Source organism: Miniopterus natalensis, chromosome 4 (genome assembly GCF_054644295.1).
Source record: "Miniopterus natalensis isolate mMinNat1 chromosome 4, mMinNat1.hap1, whole genome shotgun sequence".
Lineage (NCBI taxonomy): Eukaryota > Metazoa > Chordata > Mammalia > Chiroptera > Miniopteridae > Miniopterus > Miniopterus natalensis.
In genome coordinates this window covers 26,384,365-26,403,434 of record NC_142084.1, presented here as the reverse complement: position 1 = coordinate 26,403,434, position 19,070 = coordinate 26,384,365, and the positions used below count along the sequence as shown (strand labels likewise).

Here is a 19,070-nt window from a genome sequence, read left to right as displayed (position 1 = left end):
ATCTCTTCCTCAAGCATTTCAGGCGTCCTACTTGTTAAACCATTCTTAACTGCCCCTAGTCTCCTCTGACTTCTGCCCCAATCTTTGGAATCAAATGCCTTAAAGAAGTGATCTACTTTGCAGGGCCCCAGGCTTCCCTCCAAGATCACTAATTCCAAGGTGTCCTGGGCTCCCCTCCTTCACCTCTCCTTGGTATTGGGCGATCATGGTAATCTCCCTTGTGCTGTGGGAACACTGCAAGGATTCTACTTCTCATCTTCTTCCTCCTGCATCAGAAACATGGTCTTTGCTCCCTCAAGCCATGACTGAGTCACTACCGAAACATCCTGCCTGCCCTGAGTCCAGTCCTGTGGATCTGTTTCTGTTCATCTCAGTGAGGCTTGATAAAGCTCCCTTCCCAGAGTCAGGGCCCACCAGAGCCCGGCAGTGGTCAGACTTCCCCAAGGGCAAGAAAGCCTAGAGGGCTGTGGAAGGTAGCAGGAACCTTGTGCCTTTGGCTTCCACCTAAGCTTCCCCTGCTCTTGCCACCCCCAGCCCTAACCCAATCCTTGCCAGCTTATAAATAAGAGATGTCATCTTTTGTCCTATCCCTTTCCCTTCGGCCACAGGTGACAAACTCGTGGTCCACAACATTTTGTTTGGACTGCCATACTTTTTAAAAGTTTCAATTAGTTGCTGTCATTTAATAATTAACCAATTTCACTTAAGAATCCAGAATTCTAGTTTCTTTTGAAAAATCAGAAGATCCAACAACACAGGCCCATATTCCTACATGGTGACAACCAGCTAGAGCTACTCAGCTGTCCCCTTTCTGTGGGGCTTGCTCTCTGGTTTCTGTACTTTAACCCGCCCAATGGCCCTAGCCACTCATGTCAGCAGCCTGGCCTCTAAATCATGTATCTGCACGAGATGGTCCTGGGGGAAGGAACAAAAGCCCACAGATCTCGGCATGCAAACGAGGGCAGAGCAGGGCAAGCAGAGGCAGGCGGAGAGTAGCAGTTGGGAGTCATATCCTAGCCTCTCTCCATCACTGTTTATTGCTAGCAGCATCCCAGGCACCCTGTGTGTCCTGTCCTGACTTAAGCCTGCCTCTGGGGGTCGGGCTGCTGTAAACATGTAGCCTGCTGTCCACTGCTTCAGGCCACTCCACATCCTATTGGAGCTGGGCCCAGGGCCCGAGGCTTTGTCCAGGGCCTGAGTAGCAGTGTGGCCTGTAGATACAGGCCTCCTTACTGTCTAGCCAACTCAGCCAAATGTGCACCAGGGGGTAGCAGCCTTGTCACAGTCCAACATGATGTTGAGAACAGTGCACGGAGCCCCACCCACAGACAGGGCTGTACGAGCATCCACACGGTACTTCACAGTGTTCAGGCCTCCCTCCCGGTCCACCTTGAATTGCTCCTGGAAGGAAAGGGGAAGAAAGCATGTACTCAGGGCTTTGTGGGTGCCAGCTGTCTATTGATGCCCCATGACCTCATCAGAGGTCCTGTGACTCCACTGAAGAGAGGAGTGAAGCTGACAGCCTTGAAGGCTCGCCTACAGCTGCATGCCCCAGTAAGCAGGAGAGCAGGGGTTTTTCAGTTGACTAACATGGATCCTAGAAAAGAGGCTGTTTGAGGAATGGGGACTCCTGGGTTGCAAGTCTGCCTGGGATTCCAGAACCTTCAGCTGAGTCCTCCCCACCCAGCCTGCATGGGGTCGGTCATCTGACCTAGTGCCCAGGTGCCCACAGCAGCCACCAAGCAGGGCAGGGTATCCAAGCAAAATGCCATCAACTAAGCTGGGCCAAACAGGGGTGGACAGGGTCATTTGGACCCAAACAGAACTTGGTGAAATGCTTGGGCCAGTTGGTTCGCCATCCCCGCCTATCCATCCTTGATCAGGGGACCAGTCAGCACCTGTTTTTGAGCTGCAATGCGCTTCTGGTCCCTCTTCCGCCAGGCTGGGTCATGCAGGTGGCGAAATGTCTTGTATCCAGTTGTGATTCCCGAGGGGCGGAATAGCTAAAGAGGCCAAAGGAAGTTGGGTCAGGCCACCCCTCCTGGAGTCCTGGCCCTCACCACTAGTCCTCTGGGGTCCCACCGCTTGCCACAGGCCACATTATGCAGAAAAGGTGTGATAAGCTGGGGGTAGGACTGGGATAAGAACCAGGGATGCCATCTCCAAGCTCCAGGAACTTATCTGAGGGCAGAGAAGGGAGCCTCAGGACAGCCACGATAGCTGAGGTGGTGGTGGGGGACCTGGGGGTGTTACCTGGAGCCCAGCTCCTTTGATGCGCCGGTAGAACTCATCGTCCTCACGGCCCCAGCCCCAGAAGCGGTTGGACATCCCGTTGCACTGACACAGAGACAGGGAGCATCACTTGCCATCCTCCCAGTGTGCTCTTCGGTCTCTTACCACTCGGGAGTACCCAGCCCCCTTTCCCCCTCCCCTGGAAGTTTGGAACAGACACCCATAAGCTTACAGTTGCCACAATCTCTGAGGAATTGGGGGGACAGTCAGCATATCCCAGTCCCTTTGTCCACTCTAATGGGGCCTTGACTTATGTGAGATGGTTTTTCCCCCCATATCTGACTGGCAGGAGGGGACCTCTCTGGGTAGCTGGGCAGAAGCGCCAATTCCTGCTCATCCTTCCCATTTCTCCTGGGGTGGCTCAACCCTGGTCTCTTTCTCTGTGTGGGAAAGGAACAGTTGGGCTCTATGGCACACACCAATTTCCGCCACCAGACTAGGGGCTTCATTTACATAAGGCTGGCTTTAGTCTTGTGAGGAATAGGAGACCAGGTCTAAGCTACTCAGTTCTTCCTCCCCACAACCCCAAGCCACAGTGACTCAGGGAAAGGCCCAGGACCCAAGTCAGGCCAATCAAGAGCCAGTGCAGTATAGCTCGGGGACTATCTGGCTGTTGGAGAAGGAGTTACCTCTTCCAGTGGACTTGGGCCTAGACAGATACAGACTGCAGCTACAACCACCACCCTCCACCCTGAGTCTCTAGAAAGAAATCCTGCCTAAAGAAGGCAGAAATGAGTGATGAAAAGAGAAATGGTGCCCTGGTGACACTATCCGAGAAGCTGGGCAAGCCACACAGGAAGTCACACCCTCCTCTCAGCCCCACCCAGACTCTTCCATTTTGAGACTCAATGAACCCCGCTTTTATGAAGCCATTTCTCACTGGCATTCTGTTGCTGTGGCTGAATCCTCCCTAACCAACCTGCTCAATCCTGCTCATCTTTCCTGTCTCTGGCTGCTCCTGGGTTCCCTGCTGGGCCCCAGAACTGACGTTACTCCTGCCAGTGCCCCCACCCAGGTAGGCGCTCCCTGGCTCAGCAGAGAAGGCTGGCTGGGCCTCACCAGCTGGTAGTGCTGCTTGGAAAGCAGCAGGATGCCGCCGACATAGGTCTTGTAGTGATAGAGTGGGTGGAGCTCTGGGGCAGCCACATGGAAGGGCCCTGCCTCAGGGAAGCCATAGTCAAGCTCCTCGTTGAGAGGGAGCAGGTCAACGTCGTGCATGGCGATGTAGTCCGTGCTGTTGCTGCTCTCCAAGAAGCCCACATTGATGAGTGCCGCCCGGTTGAACCTGTACAGAACAGCCAAGGCTGGGCAGTGAGCTGGCTTTCCCCCACACTCTGCAGGAGAGCCTGTCTTCTACAACACCCACCCTGGGGCCTATGCTGCCATCCAGGCTGACACTGATTTTATTGTGGGGCTATCCAGCTGCACATCTGCTCCTCATTCTTCCCCCAAATGTTTACTAAGCACCTACTATGTGCCAGAAACTGTTGAGAGCACAGGAGATATAGCAGTGAGAAATCAAAGCCATACCCTCAAGGAGCTGATATTCTAATAATAGAAAACAAAAATAAACAAATAAGTAAATACTTAAAAAGCCAGACAATGGTAAGTGCTGTGGAGAAAAGTAAAATAGAAGGTCTAAGCATGAGGCAGTTGTTTTTAGACAGGTGGCCAGGGAAGGCCAGGATAACAGGGTGATGGGTGAGCAGAAACTTGAAGTACAGAGGGAATGAGCTCTATGGAAATCAGGGAAAGGGGGCTCTGAGCAGAGGGGAGAGTGCCTACCAAGGCCTGAGGCACGGCAGACACCAATGTGGCCAGGCAGTGAGTGAGGGGAGTGCAGAGGAAGAGGTCAGAGGGTGATGGGCCCCTGACAGGCTTGAGCTTTGGCCCTGGATGAAATGGGGAGCCACTGGAGGGTTAGAGCAGAGGCATGATGTGCTGTGACTTAGGGTGCAACAGGATCACTCTAGTTGGGGTGTTGAGAAGAGGCTGGAGAGCTGAGGTAAAAGCAGGGAGGGGAGTAGAGAGGCTATTACAATAATTTAGGCAAGAGATGATGGTGACTTAGCTCAGGGAGGCGGTGAAGACGCCTTAGCTCAGTGAGAAGTGGGCAGATTCCAGATGGATTCTGCTAATGGACTAGATATCTCATGTGAGGCAGAAAGAGTAGAGGATGATTTCACGGCTCTTTGGCCTGAGTAACTGGAAGCATGGAATTGCCATTTCCCAAAGGGGGAAGAGGCAGGGGGAGCAGGCCTGGGGCAGGAGGGAAATCAGGAATTCAGCTTTGATCAAGTTAAGTTCGAGGTGCCTGAGACCAGCAAATGAAGGGTTGTGCAGGTAGATGGATGTGCAGGAGAGAGGTCTGGGCTGGGAATACAACCTCAGGAGTCACCAGAGTAGAGATGAGACTTAATGCCCTGAGCCTGGATAAGATCCCCCAGGGAGGGACTGTAGCTAGCAAGGGGACACTCAGGAGCACTGAGACTGAGAGATCAGGGAGATGAAGCAGAATGTGTAAAGAAGATGGGGAGGGAGGAGAAAGGAGAAGAACCAGAGAGTGCTGTCCCAGAAGTCAGAGAGAGGTGTTTGAGGAAGGAAGTAATCCACTTGGCAAATACTGCCGGGAGGTCTACAGGATAAAGGATGATTAATACAGTTCACAGGTGATGTCAGTGAGAGCTGTTTTAGTGTCATGATATGGGTAAACATCTGAGTGGAACAGGTTCAAGAGACAATGAGGGGAGAAACAGAAGGAGTTTTGTTATAAAGGGGAGCAGAGAAATGAGGTGATAGCTGTGGGTGATTTGCAATTTTGTATGCTGATACAAATACTCCAGGAAGGAAGAAAAACTTGATTGTGCAGGAGAGAAAAGGGCCCACAGCTGGAGTGATGTCCTTAAGTAGCAGGCGGGAAAGGGAGCCAGTGCCAGTGGAAGAGCTGGCCCCAGCAGAGCTGGGATAGGGCCTCAAAAGCAACTGTGCACACAAGTGGGTACATGGGGCTAGGGGGTGGGGACTTGGGCAAGTTCTCCCCCAACTGGTTCTGTTTTCTCAAATAGAAAGCAGTTTGGAGAGGGTGGGCGAGGAGAGGGGAAAGGCAGCAGACTAGAGGAATTCAAGGCTTTCAGACAGGGCTGAGGAGCTTCCTGGGCCAAGGCTCATTGTCTCCAGTCACATTCAGCTGCCCAGGAGCAGGTGTGAATTAAGCAGTCAGGTTTTGTCCGGCAGAAGTTGTGCCAGGCAGAAAGGGGCAAGGGAGTTGAGGTATACACAGGGGAGTGATTTTAACGATAGACCATGGAATCCAAGTTAGGTCAGGGGAAAGTGAGAACAAAGAGGGTGGGCAATGAAAATTGGGAGCATCGGCAGGCTCTCTCTGGAGCACGCCCACACCTTTCTTCCCTCTCAGGTGTGCATCTTTATTTTTCTCTCCTAAACTCTAAGGGTTCCCATAAGACTGGCAGCCAGGGGAGCAACGGGCAGCAGCAGCTCGTCCCAGGCTTATACCCTGAACCTGTCTCTAAGGCCCCCTTTCCTCTGACTTTTCAGTGAGCTAAGAGCAGCCCCGCCTCAGCCCACTGCTGCCACTGTAACTTACTTCCCAGTGAGTCTACGCAGCCCCACGTGGCTCACTTCTTTCCTGTTTCTAGAGAGCCAAAGCAGAGCACCGCCTAGGCTCTCTCCTGTTGCTTCCTCTACCCTAATCCCTTCCTTTGTTTCACTGTCCCCTGCTTTAATAAAGGTATTCTAAAAGTTAAAAAACTGGAGGGAAAGGTGGGGGTGAAGCATGGGATGCTTTGATTGTGATCATGGAAGAAAGCAGATTTTGGTAAGGGCAAGGATTTCAGAATAATGCCAGACTGTGAACAACTTTAAAGCCGTAATCTTGACCCTCCCTTTGCCTAATCCTCACAACCAACCCACTGGCAAGCCCTGTCTGCGCTTCCTCCATCCCTTCTATCATGCTGGCCAAGTCCTCATCATCTCAGACAACTGCAGTGACCACCCACAGCTCTCCCTGCTCCTCCTCCTGTCCTGGTATAATTTATTCCACATACAGCATAGCATCCACATTTTAAAATGGAAATCAGACCAGGGTTCTCCCCAGCCCCAAACTCTCCCCAAAGATTTATGTCACCCCCAGTGAGAAGGGTCCCACCTCGCACCCTCCTGCCACCGACCCAGGTGGTCCTTCACAGTTCTGAGGCCCACAGCATTGGGCTGCTGCCAGGAAAGGGAGCAGGCCCTGAAAGACCTGGGCAAGGTGAGGCCCCTGGAAAGGGGGAGCAGGGTCAGGTGGTCCCTACCTGAAATGATCCACCTGGTTGAGCACGTAGATGTGATGTGGGATCTTCTTCTTGATCAGGAAGCGATGCATGTGGGGCACAAAGACCAGGAGCTCCTCGAAGCGTTCGCGGAAGGGCACCAGCACTGCCAGGCGGTGGGGGCCCCATGACGGATCTTCTTCCCAGTGCTCAGGGGGTGGCTCTGGGGGGCAGGCCCGTGGTGGACCTGGGGTCTCCTGCCCTTGTCCCCTGGCTGCCCAGGCCATTTCACCAGAGCAGCTGAGCTGCAGCCAGAGCAGGGAAAGGAAGCCCAGTAAGAGACAGGCAACGAAGAGGTGGAAGACGGAGCATTTCCGGGGGAGGCTGCTGGGAAGCAGCCTGGACCTGGGACAAGAGCAGGGACGGATCAGAAGGGCAGGGCTGGGCCAGGGCCCTGTAATAGACCCTTTCTCTGGCTTCCCCACAATTAAGGCACACATGAATGGTCTGCCCAAGCACCTGGAATTAGTGCAGAAGCAACTTTAATACTTTTGCTCATGCTATTACTGTGTGTCAGAATACTGCTTGCTATTCTAGGCCCAGCCCATGACCCCTACCTCTAACCACTTCCGGGTCACACAGCTGCCCATTCCTTGATGCTCTCTTATTTTCTGTGAATGAACCCTGGTCAGACCACAAGGGCAGGGATGAGGCTCTTTGTCTCTTGCACTTGCCCCTCCCAAGAACAGTGGCTCCTGTCCTGAGCTGATTGCAGGAGCCCAGACTTAAAAATCTTACCCTCTGCCTTTCACATCCTGCATGTTCACCACCAGCTGAAACTTTGGCTTCATTCTGCTTCTCACACCAGAAAGCTCCCCAAGACCTGAGCCTGTGCTGGCATCAGTCTCCAGTGAAAACCCCCAATGTTTACTTTGGGAAGATTGGGTCTGCCCCCAAACCAATGCAAGGCCCAAACCAACAGAGCAGTTCACTGAACAAATCTTAAAGCTTCAGTCCAGTAGGCAGCACATACGACAAAAGATGAGAGATGAATAAGGGAAAGAAAGATTGGGGCTGGGACCAGTACCCCGGCTCATTTCTGAAACTGGGAAGACAAATGGATATCTTAATCACTGTGGTAGTGCTGAGAGAGATTGCCCTTTAGGTTAAAAGTACAAAGAAACAAGTGGAATTCACCTGATTCTTTTGCCCCTCTCTCTGGAAGTTCCTGAGGATAGTGAAGGAGGAGCTCAGAAACCCAAGAAAAGGGAGGCTTCCTCTGCACTACTCCCCATGAAATAATCAGCAAAGCAACCTGCTTTATATATAACTTTTATGAGTCACCACGTAGCTACCAGGCTTATAGATTCTACTTCCTAAGTGCCCCTTGACCCTTCCTCACCCACTGCCTCTCTTTTGTTCAGGTCTCATTGGTCCTAGCCCAGCTTAGACCCTTTCAATCGCACAGATGGTCCTCTTTTGTTTACAAGAAAAAGACCAAATTCCTCGGCCTGACAGTCAAACTCCTCTGTGACCTGGCCCCATCTCCAGTTGCCCCCTACCACTCACCCAGTGCTACAGTTTGGGCAACTCTGAGCTTCTTCACTTACCATATTCCTTCCTGCTCCAGCCCTCACACAGCCTGCTGCTTCTGCCTGAAATGCCCTTCCTATTTTATCTGCCTGAAAGCCCCTCACTGATCCTTCAGGGCCAAACTCCAATGTCATGGCCTGCATTGCCCATCTCCCCACGTACACAAACTGAGATACATGCACCTTCTTCTGTGTTCTCATGGCATCTGGTATTTTACTCTTTGGAGCACTTAGAGGTCTGTAATCACCTGAGTCTCTGCTTCTCTTCCCCATAGGTAATCAGACTCCTGTCTGTAGCCCCAGCACAAGTCACACAGCAGAGGGCATGCTAAGTGAGTTACAGGAAGGTTTCAAGCAGTCAGGGCATGCTTTAAGTTATACACTTAGAGCCACACCAACTCCTGCCTCTCTCTAGTGGCACAACTGCCAACCAAGAAGCCAGCAGCCTGGAAGGCAGGTCCAGGTCCCACACACAGTAGAAAGAGATGGCTGGGTAGGACACCTTCACAGGGGGCTTCTGACTTACCCCCCATTGTCCTGTGGTGGGGGTTTCCGATGGGGAGGAGCAGAACCCAATCCTGCCAGTGGCCTGGGAAGGCTGGAGCCTCTACACATTCTCCCTCTGAGCTCTTTCTGAGGGTGGGGTGGAGACCAGGGAGATAGACATGGGGAGCCATCCCACCTTCAGGGGAAGAAGCAGTGACCATTACCCAGGGGTATGGCATGAATTGGGCATTCCATGCTCTTTCACATGCTGTTTCCTCAGACTAACTTTCCCTTCCCACCAGGATCACATCCCCATGGGCATTTTCATCCAGAGCTGGTAAAGGCCCAAACCATGAACTTAATTCAGAGCAGAATCCCAATTCCTCCAAACAGTAGATAATACCAGAACAGTTGCTCCTGATGCCACCTGGTGGCAAACTCCAGACCTGCAGTCCCATTGGCTCCCAGGCCCAGGCCACCCTGCTCTGAGGGGCAGACCAGATGAGGTTTTGTCTCCTTCCTCAATCTGTGCCCAAGGCTAGAAAAGAGAAGATTCAAACCCAGGCAGGCTGGCTCCACAGCCAGCACTCTTAATTGCTACATTAGCCTGCATCTGTTGCATGGATCTTTGTACTCCTGTGTCAAAAGCGAGAATAGACATCAGTAACTTTTTCTAGGAACAGTTATTTTCCAAAGGTTTATCAAAAGGGATCAGGAAATGGAAATTTTCCTCCATTGCCTTTCCTTTCTTCCCTCACACAAATCTAAGTGATACAAGGTTTGAATACTCAAATGCTGATTATAGCACCTCCAAATGACAAAGGTAACTAGAAGATACCTCCTCTATGCCAGGTAGTGTCAGGGATTTTACATGTTTTTCTCCTTTAATCTTCATATAGCCCTCTTCCTGGTTTCAGAGATGGAAAAGCCGAGGTCAGAAAGATTAAGTGATCTGTTTCGGGCCACATGGCTATTAAAGAGGATTCCTGCCCAGGGCTGACTCCACAGTTCGGTCTTTCTATTATATTCTTGTCTTACTTCAACACCAACTCCGAAAAATCCCCAAAGGTAAAGAGTTTTACCCACTATATTCCAAAATCTTTTGCCACATGGTAGACTTAAAAGATCTAAAGGGAATGAGGTGTCATTCACTGGGTAAAGACTCACTACGTGTTCTAGGTGAGAAGGGTTTTGGGAGCACATCTCAAGACTGAAGTGCCCTCCCAAATGCAGACAACCCAAAAGCTCTTATCTCCCCAATTCTGCTTTAGCAGGAAACATCATTTGTTGAGATGTGGGCCAAGCCCATACATAACATATGGAGCAGACCCCATTCAAGTACAGCTGCACAGGAAATGAATTAGTGTTGTGTGAGGAGTGCCTACTACATGCCAGGCAGCAGCCAGCCAGGCAGAGCAGACAGAGCTTCTGTCTGGTGGATGGCCAGCAAAGAAAGGGGGAGCATGGAGGCGGCGGAGGCGGGGCGGGGGGGGGACGGGACGACGGGACACGGACACTGAGGCTACATGAATGTGATGGGGGAGGTGGAGACCAGAGAAACGGAATATAGACCCTCAGACCAGGGACAGACAGAAAGGCAGAGATCCACTGAGAGAGGTCAGCGAAGTCCGAGGCCAGCAAGAAGATAGGCCAGTACAGAAACCCGGAGAAACCCGTAAGAGAAAACGACTTGCAGAAAGAAACAAAAACTCACAAAGGGAAGTCAACGGAGAAATACAGACCCACAGGTGACGGAGACCTGAAGAGTGACGTAGACTGGTAGAGACAGAGACCCACATAGAGGCAAGCACCCAAATACAGAGAGACCCAGTGACCCACAAGGAGAACCACAGACCCTCAGAGAGCCCCATAGAGACGAGACGCGACGGCCTCGGGCTCCTAGATTCCGCCTCGCGGCCCGGAAAAGGTCGGCAACCGGGAGGAGAGGGCCCGGGACCGCCGCCGCCGCTCACCTGCCGTCCTCCCAGGGCAACTGCGCCGCTTTCCTCCGGGAGGGGAACATCGTTGAGGGAGGCGGCGGCGGCGCATGGGGCTAGAGCTCCCAGCCGGGCGGGCCCGGCCTCCCCGGCCTACGCGGCACCTCCGCCTCCAGCCCCGCCCAGGCCCGTCGCCCAGCCCCTCGGTCCTGCGGTTCCACCGCTCCGGCGCGCCGTCTGCTCCCCATTGTTGCGGCGTCAAAGGTTCCGCGTGTTGAGGAACACGTGAGCACCACTACCATCTGGCGGCTAACTGCCCTCCCTCCGTAACATCCCGAGAAACTGAGGCCCCAGAAAGGGCTCAAGTCACTGGGCTGGGACTGGACTTAGACTTTCAAACCAGCGCCCTGGGGGTAATTTGCATTTCCTCCTCTTCCCAAGGGAAGGAGGGGAGAGTCTGGGCATCCCTGCTGTCAATTCAGGTGCATTCTTCCTCTGCAACAAGCTTGCCGGAACGCAAAGCCAAGCTCAGGGCTTAGTCTTGGGTTCAGTGTTAGCCCATGGAGTTTCAGCCAGGTACTAAAGACTGACTGACTGTATTTGAAACTTGACTCTGCCAGTTCAGCTGTTTTGGGGCAAGACACAATCTCTTTGCATCTTGTCTGTTACCTCACCTAAGTATATATAAGGTGCCTACATGGTTGCTGTGAGGATTAAAGGAAAAAATACCTTTGGTACAGAGATGGAGACAATAGTCAACACTATATAAACGATAGCTATTATTCAGGAGAGGGGGTACTTTGGTGGAGTTGAGAACTGAAGAAGGGATTGTAAGGAGATTGAGTCCCAGTATCTGCTCTGTCACTGTGGGAATTGAGCTCCCCTTGGCCAGCTTCCCACATGGGAAAAGATAGTGTTAGTTATTAGACTTGATCTCCTCTGATCTTCTAGACAAATTTTAACTTTCCCAATAACTAGCTAACATCTATTGAGTTCTTACTATGTATAGTCATTGCTCTAAATTCTTTACTGCTGTTCTCATTCAATCCTTATGACTATAGTGCTTATTGTGCCAACTTTAAAGATGGGGGAACTGAGGCACAGAGGCAATTCATCATATAAGCCCAGGTAGTTTGGTAGCACAATCTATGGTCCCAACCACTCTTCCAAGAGGACTTCACTACAGGTGGGAAATTAATCATTCCCAGCAGCCCCCTTTCTCCCTTAAGCCAAGCAGCATACAACCCTGTCCTGCTGAACTCTCCCAGGGCACTGCACCCTATACTAGAGCCTTAGCAAATCCAGCCTAGATTTGGCTAATGACAAAGGGTAGGCTGACTCCCTGCAGAGACCAGTCAGGCTAATGATGGAAGCAGGGAGGTGGGACTATGAACTGAAAAGCTCAAGCCCATTTAAAGGGGACAGCTAACTGTTCCACTAGTGTCAGATTTATCTCAAGAAACCAGATTTCACATTAAAAATCCAAATTAACTAAATTTAAACTGTGACATCTAGTCATGCTGATTATAAGTACCCTTGATATGATGGGATGAAAATGGCACTTTACTTCTGTGGTCTTCCTTTCAAAAACCCAGAACCCCAGCCCAATCATGAGAAAAACAGCAGACAAATCCCAACAGAGGGAAATTCTACAAAATACCTGACTAGTACTCCTGAAAATGTCAAGGTAATAAAAAACAAGGAAAGTATGAGAAACTGTCACAGGCCAGAGAAGCCAAAAGAGACAACTAAATCTAATGTGATATCATAGATGGCATCCTGTAACAGAAAAAGGACATTAGGTAACAACTTAGGAAATCTGCATTAATATGGATGTTAAAAATAATGTACTGCTAGATTAATTTCTAACAAATATACCATACTAATCCATGATGTTAACAATAGGGGACACTATCTTCACAATTTTTTTGTAATTCTAAAAGTTTACTTTTTCTAAGTGTGGAAGTGTGTTATATAAGATGAGCTCAGATGACATCCTCCCAGCAGGTCAAGTAGCCCCCCAAACTGTTTCCCTACCCTGTCTCTTTCTTGAACACTGCTGGATCAACCTTCCTCAAATTTTTATTCAGGGGATTCTTCTACAGAAAGCTTTGCTGTCCAAGCTAGTTTGGCTCAGTGGTTAGAGTGTCAGCCTGAGGACTGAAGGGTCTCAGGTTCGATTCTGGTTAAGAGCACGCACCTCTGGTGTAGGCTCACATTCCCCAGCTGCCCTCTTGGTGCATGCGGGAGGCAACCAATCTCTCTCAAAAGCAATGGAAAAAATATCCTCAGGGGAGAAGTGTTAAAAAAAACACAGCTTTGTTGAACATCGGGTAATGTCCAATAAATGTCCAAATCTCTTACCTGGGACTCAAGGTGCTTCTAATTCTAACCAACCTTCCTTTCCAGCCTTCTCACAACCCCTACCAACTCCAGTTGAAATAATGCCCATTCATCTCCATACCAGCTGTTTGTCTTCACTTCCCCCAACCATCCCTGCCCTTTCATCAGAATCCTTCCTCTCCTTCAAGATTCTTGTTGAAATTCCATGCTACTGTTTAAACCCATCACTATCCTTGTTCCCTACCAGTCCAGGGATCCCTGTCTTTCCCACACCTGCAGCATTCCTGTTCAAAGCACTCTATTCTAACTAGGCACTTCCTTATAGCACCATGACAAGTCTATTCTGAAGCCACCTACTCTGGAAAGGCACGGAGGGCACTTCATGAGGGAGCTGGCGCAGAGGAAATGGTATGGATTTCAGCCCAAACACAACTTAATTGTTGGATGTTCTTGGTCAAAACCACTACTCCCTACTGCAGGAAGGTATGGAGGGGATGAATAGAATGAAGTTCACAGGTGGGTACTCATCTTGGAATGTGAAGTGCTTTGCTCACTGGAAGAACTGACATTCCCTGAAGAACCTCGAAGTGTTATGCCCACTGACAGTAGAGTAACTTTATACTGGACAAGAAGCCTATTTTTAAAAATTTTTATTGGGAAACCAATGTAACAAACCTAGGCTTATTGAAAATGAAATCAGTAACTAAGACTCTGCAGGCCCCATCCCCAGCCAGCACCAAGACTTCTGCTTGCCCTGACCCCAGCTCCTCAAGCCCCAAAAAGGACAATCATGTGAAGAACCTGGGGTCAACCTCAGGACCACTTTCCCACACTATAACCCCTTCCATCCCGCCCACAACTGACACACACACACCTTGGATCAGCAGGCTGGGTTTAGGCCCAAGGAGGTTCTCAGGATGGTAGGGAATCACAGCTATACCCCAACCTGCTCAAAATCCCAAGTTAGCAAAGGAAGACAAAAAGAAAACCGGCTTGCCCACCCACTCCCCTCCCCGAAGCCATCCTAGACAACAGCCTCACATCCCTGATCAGTAACATTCTGATTCTGAGGTGCCACTGGAGCTCCCAGTGGCTTCAACAGCCCCTAGGAGATTACTGCAAAAGGCCCAGAGCCCAGAGGAGAGGGCAGGCATTTGCCCCACCACCTGCTCAGTATTAGCCAGCTGAGCTGCTCCCCTCAGCTTGTGCCTGGGGTGCCTGTGACCTCTCTTCCCTCCAGAACATCCATGGCTGGGAACCAGTCCTCCTGCCAGAGAGAAATCAGTTCCAGGAGGCCCATTCTCCCCCAGCCTGGGAGGAAGAATGGCTACACCAGCTTCTTGGCTTCAAAGAAGCTCTTGAGATGTCGCATCTGCCAGACGCCGATGGCTACGAGGATTAGGGTCTGCAGAATGGACCACCACAGCACCCGTTGGTTGGTGCTCTCGCTGGTCTGCCGGAAGCGCTCCTCTCGCCACTGTGGGAGGGGAGAATGGAAGAAGAGCCAGAGTTGGTTGGGCCCCACTTGGGGCCACTAGAACTGCTGTGTTCCCTTTCTGGAAGATAACCCAGGGCCAACCAGTTCTGCTCAGTTTCCAGTCAAATGCTGCAAAAAGCCACCCTAAGTGAGGACTGTCTTCATACTCACTAGCCAAATGACCTCAGGCAACTTGTCTTTTTGTTCATCTGTCAGGTTACAGCCCTCACCTGGTCCTACCCTGGTGCTTAAAGGACAGGTAAAGTAGTTTCGGTATCACCATCAGACAGAGCTGTCCTGAAGCACTCAGGAGTGGACTTCCTCTGAGCCCTCTGCCCAGATTTCCCAAACTGCTCGTTGAAGACTATAGGCACAGGTTGCAAATTGGTGGCCCAGGGGCTACACCTGGCCCATACATGTCTTTTGTTTAGCTCACACAGTATTCTGCCAACATTTAAAAGCCAGGAATTTTTTCACATAAAAAACCTGGACTTCTAGCTCCTCTTAAAACCCAGGGCTAGCTTTCATTCCTATCAGTCCTTGGCTGACAATAATTGTCCCTGTTTAAGTAGGATTGTCTTACCAATCCTTACAGTCATAGGTCCACTCATGGAACCTGCCTAACTCCTGGACACAAGTGAGCTTGAAACTCCTGGTCCTGGAAGCACCTAGAGCCACAGAGCACCCAAGTTTTGGTATCAATTCCTACTCTGTCCCTTTGTGTAACTTTGTGACCTAGGGCAATAACAGCCTTATTTTAAGAGACCGTCTCCTCAATTACAAAACAGAGTTAATAATAGCCATGCCACCTTTTAGACTTGCAAAGTAGCACAAACAGGTACGTCTCTTGGGTTCCATAATAAATCTGACATGTAACTCCTGGCTGAGCCAGTGAGCAGCTTCTGAGAAACCCACTGATCCCAGCTTAGCCACTCACCCGTTGGTAGTTCTGCTCTTTCTGGATCTGCTCTACTTGCTCCACCAGCTGTCGTACTCGTAGCTGCAATTCACTCAACTTATCTTTGGCAGCAATTTCTGCATAGTCATTGGCGTGTTCACCCACCTGAATGTCCAGATGAACTCTCTGTGAACAGAAAAGGAAGATAAAGACAATCAGGTAGCTCTGCTCACTCTTTCTGACAGGGACTGACAGTCAGTCCACCCACCTTCCTTAAACTGTTCACTTAGCCAACACTGATGAAGCCTCCTCAGTGTCCAGCTCTATGAGGCTTTAGGCACACAGGAAAAAATAAGCTTTGGCTGATGCTCTGACCAAGGCATATACAAAGAGCTCCACAACTATGCTTTGGGTGTTCACTGGAAACACAGTCTTATTAGGGGACACAAAATCGCCTGGTCAGTGTGGCTCACTGGTTGAGCGTCAACCCATGAACCAAGAGGTCTCCGCTTTGATTCCTGGTCAGGGCACATGCCTGGGTTGTGGGCTTGATCCCCAGTAGGGGGTGTGCAGGAGACAGCCGATTGATGATGTTTCTCTCATTGATGTTTCTATCTCTGTATCACTCTCCCTTCCTCTCTAAAAATTAATGAAAACATATTTTTAAAAAATTCAACATATTCATCTCACACTCACAGTATCACCAGTCCCCGTTCCTGACCAGGGGTTAAGAGCTGAAAGCACCAGTCCCCTGTGAGTCTACTTACCAACATGCCTCCAGCAAAAAGGGAGAACTTCGTGGAATTGGAGTGAAGACAGATCTGATGCTCGCCAGGGGTATGGGACGTGAAAGTGAACCTGCCTTCAGAGCCATACTGCCGGGCCAGAATGACCTGGAGAAAAGGGATTTAGTGAGTGTTACCCCATGAAGCTAGATGGTCCTTAAGGCTCAAAAGTCGGCAAGCAGAGCCTTAGACATCCCAAAACACTAAAAGGTCCAAAGCTGCTCAGAAGCAGTTGCCAAAAATCTTGTCTGAGAACTATTTGGAACAGGGGTAAAGGACCAGACATTAGGTTGGTATGTAACCGTTCTTGGGAAAGGTTTTTGAATACTTTGGGTTTTTCCATGGCAGACGAAAAGGCATCTCACATGCATTTATTTTTTCCCTTATCCACACGGCTCATGCCCTTTCCATCATTTTGGTGTAATTCTTTTTTTAGGTGAAAGGTGACAGCTAAAGCAAGGGTTTTAAGTTTTTTTGGTTTTAATCTCTATCAAAATTTAAAGCTGCTTGTTCTTTTTGCAAAGTACACTGTTCTATGAAATCCTAAACTGCAGATGTCACAGCTTTAGAGTTGGCAAAATTCTTTGTTTCCCAGCACCACAATTTATTTGCCCATCACACCTATAAGGCAGATGAACTTCCATTACACAGACCAGTAAATTTCTTAGGGAAGGTAACTGACTTGATGGGATCATGCAGCAGCAATCAGAGGTTGAGAGGAGAGCCTGCATTACAACAGCCTAAATTAGGCCTGAAGTGAAAATCCAGGATTTTCCCACACTACCAACAGTTTTTTGTTTTTTTTTTAACCAATTTAGCAGATGTGGAAACTAGGAGGGGAAGTACCAGCGCCTGCTTGGTCTAGCGCTGAAGTGCAGAGGGGAGGGCTCAGAGGGGCAAAGGGGCCGGCTAACCTTGTCTTCTGGGTCCTTCACCTCCACGAACATGCCAAGTCCGGGGGTGGCTGGCTGGTACTCCTCTCGCTGCTTGTCATACAGCTGCGTCCGGTAGTTTCCTGAAGAGAAGCAAGGCGAGCCCAGGTCAGAGGAGCGCGAGGTGGCTCCAGGTCCGCGGCGGGCAAAGCACAGCGAGGCCGCCTGCTCCCGGCTCTAGAGCGCTGCCGACCCTCCACACCCAGCAAACCAAGACCACGTTCTTGTTCCCAAATCTCCCTCTACACCCTACCCGCCCCCCACCCCCACCCCCGCACCTATAACCATGGTCTCGTCGGGAATCTCCTCAATAAAGCACTTCTTCTCTGTCTCCCCGATGTGGAAGTAGAGCGCGCCTCCGCGGGCCGCAAACCAGAGCAGCAACAGGACGGCCCGAACCACCCATCCCAGCCCCGCTCCCGGCCAGGGCCCGAGGACCCGTACACCCCGCTCCGCAGCCATCTTGCCCCACCTGGCCGCGCAGCCGCAATCGGTCGCGCCACGTACCCCAGCCGCTGCCGCGGGGCCTATCGGGACAGCGAGTTCCGCCGGGGGGACTATAAGTCCCGAGATGCCTCGCGGCTGTGGCGCGGAAGGACCTGATTGGGGCGCGGCTTCTATCTGGAACCGAACTGGGGCCCCCAAATGGAAAATTTTTCTCGGTTGACCCTCGTCTCGGCCCCATGACTGGTGATTATCAACTTCTTACAGATGATGAAACTAAAGCAGTTTGTGTGAGGTTGCGGAGCGAATTATGAGCAGCAGAATTCGAACCCAGGATCCCTGATTTTCCTGGCATAACATCTGCCATTATGGGTTTCCTTCTGTATTTAAAAATTAAGCTTTGAAAAAAATGACACAAGCGATGCTCCGATTTATGTTCAATTTTTTTCAAAATAGAAAAGAAAAACCATGGTCTTCCTTTACCACTTCTTTGCCCCCCAAACCCCTATCATATCACTCTTAAATCCTGTCTGTATGGTCCCAAAAATCCTACCGTCGTCACCGGTGCATACTCCTCCCCGGGGCCTTCGCTGCCGGATCCCTGCCATGATGGCTCCTCGCCCGACCCGATTTTGGTGCCCCAATGGCTGGCTGGTTAAGGGCTATAGGGTTTCTTGGGGCGAAGCCGACCGGTTTGGGAGAGCTCTGTACAAAGTGAAATCAGCAGAGATCTGGACCCTGCCTTTCGTGACCTTCCTGAGTTTTACCCAAATTTCAGTGTATTTTGGCAGCGCATCGGAGTTAGGCGTTTATTACTGTGCTTCCACAAAGTTTCATAGAACTTGGAGGTTTTTTCCCCTCTAGTTGAAATTCTTTTTTTTGTTTCATTTGCCCTACGGAGGGACGTTTAGTGGGGATGTGTTCACATTTCTCCATCCTTGGGAAGTCTTTATCCCATTTTTCTTAAAAATAGTATTTGTTAATATGATTGTACTTTATTTTTTAAGCATTCCTCTTATGAAAGTGATTAAGGTTTCTTCCCCCCCCCCCCCCCCCCCCCCAGTTATTTGCTCTTACAAATAATGCTTCAATAAAAATTATTGTTCATTGGCGGTGGCCGGGTAGCTCAGTTGGTTAGAGCCTCCTCCCCATAGCCAAGGTTGCAGGTTCCAACCCAAGTCCCGGCACATACAAGAATCAACCAATGAATGCGGAAATAAGTGGAACAAATAGATGTTTCTCTCTTTCTCGCTTCTTCTCTCTCTAAAAATAGTTTTGTCTTTTACTTAAAAGCATTACAGTTGGACATAGTTTTACTGATGAGATAACAAATCTGCCCTCTCAAAAACTTGGTGCCAAATTACAGTCCCACCAGCAATGTGTCAGAGTGCTTACTTTACCACACCCTGGTAAAATGTTCTCAACCTTTTGTTTTGTTTCGTTAGTTGATTCTGGAGAAAGAGAAACAAGTATTCTCATGAAACCAACTTATTTATGCATTTGTTGGTTGATTCTTGTATGTGCCCTGACCGAGATCAAACCTGCAAACTTGGCGTAATCCAGCTGACATACTAACCAACTGAGCTACCTGGACAAGTCAGCCTTTTTAATTG

At 50.2% G+C, this 19,070-nt stretch overlaps 2 protein-coding genes across 3 annotated transcripts; both read right to left on the bottom strand.

Annotated features, from left to right (window-relative positions):
• Window positions 1-652: 652 nt before the first annotated feature.
• On the bottom strand, window positions 653-10,741 carry B4GALT7 (beta-1,4-galactosyltransferase 7). 2 transcript variants are annotated; one of them, XM_016203299.1, is made up of 6 exons: window positions 10,615-10,741; window positions 6,606-6,968; window positions 3,352-3,577; window positions 2,254-2,337; window positions 1,899-2,003; window positions 653-1,401 (listed from the first exon to the last, which is right to left on the bottom strand). In XM_016203299.1, the coding sequence occupies exons 1-6, from the start codon at window positions 10,662-10,664 to the stop codon at window positions 1,246-1,248; spliced, it is 984 nt and encodes a 327-aa protein (XP_016058785.1). In that variant the 5' UTR covers window positions 10,665-10,741; the 3' UTR covers window positions 653-1,245. The 2 variants fall into 2 exon arrangements, with proteins under 2 accessions (XP_016058785.1, XP_016058786.1); XM_016203300.1 differs by lacking the exon at window positions 2,254-2,337.
• Window positions 10,742-13,555: 2,814 nt separating this feature from the next.
• On the bottom strand, window positions 13,556-17,475 carry TMED9 (transmembrane p24 trafficking protein 9). Its single transcript, XM_016203250.2, has 5 exons — window positions 17,292-17,475; window positions 16,996-17,096; window positions 16,064-16,189; window positions 15,336-15,482; window positions 13,556-14,398 (listed from the first exon to the last, which is right to left on the bottom strand). Exons 1-5 carry the CDS (start codon window positions 17,473-17,475, stop codon window positions 14,249-14,251), a joined length of 708 nt encoding a protein of 235 aa, XP_016058736.1. The 3' UTR covers window positions 13,556-14,248.
• Between the last annotated feature and the right edge of the window lie 1,595 nt (window positions 17,476-19,070).

Excerpts from the sequence above, each read along its gene's own strand:
- B4GALT7 (XM_016203299.1), bottom strand. The coding sequence starts at position 10,664 with ATGTTCCCCTCCCGGAGGAAAGCGGCGCAGTTGCCCTGGGAGGACGGC. Across the intron at positions 3,578-6,605 it reads AACCAGGTGGATCATTTCAG|GTTCAACCGGGCGGCACTCA; the intron begins GTAGGGACCACC and ends TGTTCTGTACAG. Across the intron at positions 2,004-2,253 it reads TCAAAGGAGCTGGGCTCCAG|CTATTCCGCCCCTCGGGAAT; the intron begins GTAACACCCCCA and ends TGGCCTCTTTAG.
- TMED9 (XM_016203250.2), bottom strand. The coding sequence starts at position 17,475 with ATGGCTGCGGAGCGGGGTGTACGGGTCCTCGGGCCCTGGCCGGGAGCG. Across the intron at positions 17,097-17,291 it reads CGACGAGACCATGGTTATAG|GAAACTACCGGACGCAGCTG; the intron begins GTGCGGGGGTGG and ends GCTTCTCTTCAG. Across the intron at positions 16,190-16,995 it reads TGAAGGACCCAGAAGACAAG|GTCATTCTGGCCCGGCAGTA; the intron begins GTTAGCCGGCCC and ends CCTTTTCTCCAG.